The sequence below is a fragment of the Alligator sinensis genome, unplaced genomic scaffold (assembly GCF_000455745.1).
Source record: "Alligator sinensis unplaced genomic scaffold, ASM45574v1 scaffold59_3, whole genome shotgun sequence".
Taxonomy (NCBI): Eukaryota; Metazoa; Chordata; order Crocodylia; family Alligatoridae; genus Alligator; species Alligator sinensis.
This window is the reverse complement of record NW_005842856.1, coordinates 554031-560208: the sequence shown is the minus strand read 5'-3', so window position 1 is coordinate 560208 and position 6178 is coordinate 554031. Positions and strand designations below refer to the sequence as shown.

Sequence of the window (6178 nt, the reverse complement as noted above, 5' to 3'; positions counted from 1 at the left end):
TGCTGGTAGCCTTTGGTAACTGATGTGGAAGGCACGGTCTCTATGGATGAGGGACTAAATTTCACATAAACCAGGAAAATTACTACAGAAATCCCTCTGCTCATTCATCTTTCTTCTCTCCCGGGAAAAAGCAATATTTCATTGCTAGGCAAGATCTGCATAAATTCAGAAATACTATACTGTTAACTTCCATTAGTGAATGCAGCTCTTAATCTGCCTAAGCTACTTTGAATTTTTTTGCTCCACTGATTTAGTTTAAACAACTTGACATAACAAAGAAAACAGACTTTCAAGTAAATAAAAGGCTCCTTTTTATTTTCTTTCACACAATTCCCATTTTACTACTTATTGCTTATAAGCTAGTGAACATAGACAAATTGGTAACTCACTCCACCTTCTGACTCCATAAAGAATCTGTACTTTGTCAGAACATAAACCATGATAAAAGATCATATATGGGGGCTTAGTCCACAGAGCAGTATACAGCATGCTAAGACCTATTTCCTCTATCTACCAAAAATGATCTCTTTAGGTATGTAAAAAAATGGAAATGCAATGTAACCACTGTCAAGTACCAAACCTAGTAAGTTTAATATCACTTCCCAAAAGTTATCAAGCCAAATGATAAATGTTTGCACCCTAGATAAGAGATAGTTAGTTACGCAGATGTAAAAAACTACAGCTATCTCTTTATCTCCTTAGAGTATACATGCAGTGGAAGACTAAATTAGACAGAGATGCTTAACCAGTTAACAATGCATTTGGTTACAGCTGTAAGCAATTTATTGTGTAAAAACATTTTGACAAAACATTTGACCCTTATTTTCTCCTATCGTTACTTTAACCATGTAGAAGCCTCTCCCCCTCCTTTGACCAACAGTGAAAATACCCTACCAATAAATGGAAATTTACCTGCATCAGTAACATTCAAAGGGCAGTACTAATGCACACGTGTATCGAAGGCTTCCTGCCATATAAGTCTGCACCCCACACCATGATAGCCAAGGACAAATGCAGCACCAAGAGACAGCAGAGAGCAAGAAGCAAAGTAACAGAGAGCAAGAAGAAGGAAAGTTCAGTCATCTAAACAAGCATATTAGACTCACAGTTCTCTTCAAAAGCAACATTCAAGATATTAAAGTGAAAGGTATGCAACACACACTGACACCATAAGATTTGTGGTGCATGAATATATAGGAAGTTTAGCTGAGAGACTGTACACAAGTGGAATATAATCAGATCTACAGTAGATAAGAACAATGAACTCTTTCCTAACACCTCTAACAATTTCTTTGAAGTGCACTATTTTACTCTGATTTTTAAGAGTGCATGTAAATTTCGGTGCAGACCTAGTCAATCGTTTTTCCATTACCAGCTCTCTCCCACACACTATGTATGGCAGGCTCGATTAATTTCCACTTTTTATTCCCAAATTCTGCAAGTCCTGGTACCTGTTTGCAAAGGGTAATTTGAAAAATGTGCAATAGTAATTAGTGTGCACACTAAATTCAGGAAGTGCAATTACTTCTACCAATTATTATTAAGGATAATAACTGTAAGCCATTATGTTCAAATCATATATGTGAGCAACTTTTGCACCCTTATTTGTAAACACAAATGAGTAAAACAAACTGTGCATGTAAACTCATATAAACTATCACTTCGGTACACAAGTAAGAGCAGGCATAAACTGTAAACGCCTCTGAGGAGAGGGCTGTGAGACTTCTCAAAATCTGGCACAAATCAAGATATGACTGCTTTATCAGTGGTACATATCAAGTGGTACCAAATAAAGATATCTTTAGCAGTGGTACAATTACAAAAAAAATGTTCTAAAAGTTAGTGTTTTTGCCATGGTTTGTTCTACACTAAGGATGGGGCACAGAAATGTAAAGAAAGTATCATTCAGCAATAGTACATTTTTTCTTCTTCAAGTATACTACTTCATCAATAGTAAACTGATTCAGCCATTCATAATATCACAACCTCAGAAGGAAGGAAAAAATGGTTAAAGGGGGAAAAATACAGCAGGAGATTGGAGAAGTTTGTTGATGGTGGGATTGTTAGTAGTGAATCCCAACATAATCTAGTACCTGTGCTAGAGTGATTATCAATGGAATCAAGCCTGACTAAGTCTCTGACGAAGAGTGTGTGCTCCCCATTGTTAGCATCATTAGAACTATCCACGCTACCATGGCTCACCGTGTCCCCATCACTTCCACCCATGGCATTCCGTGGAGCTAGAGACATGAAAGAAAGCTGGTCAGTAGGGGAGAATTTGAAAACTCATGAAACTTGAAATAAACCTAACTTCTTCAGACCACAAATTACTTACAGTCACATGAATACAACAGACATATGAAAATAAGCCAAGACATTTTAGTTTTATTTTAGTCTTCAATCCTCATGCCACCTTAGCTACCAACTTAGGAACAGGCCATTTTTAATGCACTTCAGCCCAGCTCTCATTCGAGAGAATTTCAAAAATGCATACATCCACTATCATATATTGCTGGCTGCCATCAACTTAGCACATGCCTTACTCTAGTTCTGCAGAAGTGGCCCATTTCAATCACTATGCATATATTACCTGGTATCACTGGGACATGTGAACTTCGTGTTGCTTTTTTTAGGCACTGCCTAAATCGTGCCATGCCACGGACCACATTCCGTACCTTTGTCCACAGAAATATACCACTGCGGTTACTGCTGGGCCACGGGCTCTCCAGAACTGCCTGCAGAAAGAAAGGCATTGTGGTAACAACTGCTTTGCCAATAAATTTTCCTTCTTAATCTCTGAAATGAAAACAGTAGTGATTTAAGAGGAAAAGAGGAAACATTCAGGCGTGCTTTTGTTTTTTTCCTTTTTAGGAGCCCATGCCCCTGAAAAGTATAATTTAAATTACATTCTAAAATACATGTTTCTTATTTATAATTTTGGGGGGGAGGGGGTAGGAGAAGAGGGTTCCAGTAAAATCTCCGCTCCCATTAGCATTAGGTGGAGGAGTTTAGCTGTATGTGGCAATGCCCTCTGAGCTTGTGTGCAGCTTTTGAAGTCTTATACCTGTGCCCTTTAGATTAACAAAGATTAGAGATTTAAATTGCTTGCCACAAAGTTCAAAGTCAGCAGACTGGTGTCTATAAAATTGCAACCCAACATTACACTGTAATGTTACGAGGAAAGGGGAGGGAGATTACTCCACCATGCCTTAATCCCACCTTCTTTAACATTTTCATTCTTTTATTTACTGCCATACCCCCCTACACACACACACACACACACACACACACACACACACACACACTGTTGTAAAGGACTGAAGTTGTACATTTCACTAGAATAAGCTAGACAGAGAAATCTAAAACATATTTATATACAAATACAGAATTTTCTTCAAATGAAAAATGTATGATGCTGTGGAAATAAACTAAGTGCATCCAGCAGATATTTTTTGAGGTAGCCAGACAATGAACAGAACAAAAAAAAAATCTAAATGAAGATTTCTCAAGACTCTACCTCCAGGGTGCACTACAGGAAGAAAAGGCAGCAGCAACTAAGACTGCTTATTTCCTTTCCATCGAGAGTTCACTTACCTTGTTATAATAACCATAGGTGATTGCATTTGGTTGTATTCCAGCATTTTTCATTTCAAAAAGGACTCTCACTGCCTGAACAGGATGGCCCCAAAGTCCGCACAGCTGCATTACAACTCTATAGCATACCTGGTAAGATTCAGAAATCCATTACCTGATCAGTTTTGAGGAGCATTTTTAAGTAAACTATACCACCCCCCCCCCGAACTAGGTTACAATTGTTAAAATCTCAGACAGAGGGGGGAAAAAGCAGACAAGCAGCTACTCAATGCATAATCCTCAACAGCCAGGAGGGGGAGCACAAGGTAATGAGTTAGGATGCAAAGTCTCACTGATACAGAGGTTCACATTGTTAAGGATGTCACAACCCAGTGATTTTTGTGCCTCGGCACTATGGAATTTCCTGGCCACATGAGAGCTCCTTTGCACGGCAGAGTGTTCTGCTGCAATTGAGAACCCGAGTGTAGGAGAGAGTTCCCGCCAATTTACAGTTTCCTTTGCAGGATGCATTTCTTCTTTGCAGCATAGAAATGCACGGTGCAAAGAGTTCCCGCTATTCGGATGTAAATTTGTGCCCCGCTATTGGCCAGTGCTAAATTATTCACACGTGGCGGCTAGTAATTGGCTCGCTGGCCGTTTAAGATTCCGCGCGACTTCCGCCCAAGTCAAAGAGCTTTGAGCACGCTGCAGAGTGCCCCTGAAGTTATCTGACTTGCGGCTGCCAATCGATAGACTGATCACCTATTGATCTTTCTTCCCGTCACCGAGCGCAACCCCGACGTACCCCTTTCCCCGCCGGCTTCGAATTGCGGACGGATTAACTGGCTTGGGCCCCACCAGCTGGAACAACACGTGTGGTTGTTCCGACGACCGGACCACCTGCGTCGTGATTGCAAGCGGCGTGAGTAAAGTTTTTTACAACCAATAAGTTGTGTCTGCCTCTCCATTCACCAGCCCGCACTAACGTACGACCAATTTCTAACGTAACTCGAGTCGGCCCTGGCCGTCCGAGACAAAGGAAAGCAACATGTGTTCCACTAGGTTAGGTCCAATAAACAAAAACCACAAGTTTCAGTATATTTCCAAGTTTAAGGCTACAGCTGAAACAAAGGAGAGTAACACACATGCACAATCCTTTACTTCAGAACAGCTTCCAACTTAATATAATGCATTTTTTTCATTTTTTGTGTGTTATCTGCCTTCCTGAAATTTAACACCTTTACAATACATGGGCAAAAAAGCCATTTTTTAGCCCACAGACTCAACCCAATCAATAAGAGTCACATCCTGAAAGCATGTCCCTTCACTAAAATGATGTACAGAAGCTATTCTGGAACACTGCTAATTCTTGCTAAAAGCTACAGATGATCAGGCAGTGTTACAGAGCCACTGAGTTGTAAGGCAGAATAGATTTAGCGACCTCAGAGAAATCAGTAAAAATAGAAGCTTTAAAAACACCAGCACTTACTTGGGGTAAGTACAACCTAACAAAACCCTCATTGCATAAAAAACTTGCAAAACACAAAACAAAATAAAACCAACGAGATTGATTTTCAGGGAAAAAGTAGTCTGAAAGGTGAAAGAGGTTCATATTTACATTGAATGTCAAACAAGGAGTGAAAATAAGAGCAAACTTAGCATATGCCCCACTCCAGTTCTGGCAAGGTAAGATAATAAATTGAGAGCAGTAGAGACTGAAGTCCTTCACATAGTGCAAATTTTCTCACATTGCCAGAAGGGTATCTCCACCTAATCTGTCGGATGAGAATTCCAGTCCCATCCACTTTTTGGTTCATTTTAGGAGGCACAAGTGAGGTGGCCAGTAAATGTCAACTATAGGAATAATTATGGGAAATATAGACACTTTCCTCACAGGGACTGTATTGAGATGGTTACTCATTTCATATTGAACAAAACAGTAGTAGATGACAATGTTGCTGTTGAACCAAGCTGAATCAGAAACATCTACAGATGAAAGGCTTTAAACAAGGGTAATTTTCAATACATCAAAATATGTACTTTGACAATTTTATAGCCATGTCTGCTACATGTCTGGTTCACTCTTCCCTTTATTTATCGGGGAAGAAAAAATGCAACATTTATGTTTACTGAGAATAACTCAATAGAAACAAGGTTGAAATAATCTTGTTTTAAAAAGGTACCTCAAATGTTTGGGGATAACATTAAAAAACCCTTAATTATATAAGCAGTTCAGCAGAGTTGCCCCAAAAGGAGTTTGAGATGCTGCAAGATGCACGCTAGGATCATAAAAATGTTCCCTGTGGTGCATATTTGCAGTGCGGGCTCAAAATTTGATACCTGGATATCGGTATTAAAATAAAACATGGGGAAAAAAAGCGGGGCAGGGCATGGTCCCTAACCATGCCCTGAGGTAACCCCGGAGCCAGTCCTCCAGAGAGATGCTCTGGTTTCTGGCCAGAGTGTCCCTACGGTGCTCCTCCTGCTGTCCCAGCACGTAGGGCATGAAACCTTAGCATGCTGGGTCAAGCAGAAGTGTGGCAAGGATCATGACCTGGCCACTGTCATGGGTAAGTAGGGACATGGGTGAGTTTATGGGGGTGGG

The 6178-nt window shown here is 40.2% G+C and overlaps 1 protein-coding gene across 7 annotated transcripts in view; it reads right to left on the bottom strand.

The window, feature by feature from the left end:
- The window catches only part of DENND4C (DENN domain containing 4C), a 121539-nt gene that overhangs the window by 28968 nt on the left and 86393 nt on the right, over positions 1-6178 (bottom strand). For 5 of the 7 annotated variants that reach the window (XM_014525644.2, XM_025191760.1, XM_025191759.1 and 2 more), the window contains exons 17-19: positions 3595-3723; positions 2591-2735; positions 2094-2240 (exon numbers count right to left, since the gene is read on the bottom strand). In XM_014525644.2, the coding sequence (XP_014381130.1) occupies positions 2094-2240; positions 2591-2735; positions 3595-3723 (421 nt within the window). The remainder of the gene's footprint in view (positions 1-2093; positions 2241-2590; positions 2736-3594; positions 3724-6178) is intronic. The other 2 variants (XM_014525646.2, XM_025191762.1) reach the window with 1 other exon arrangement.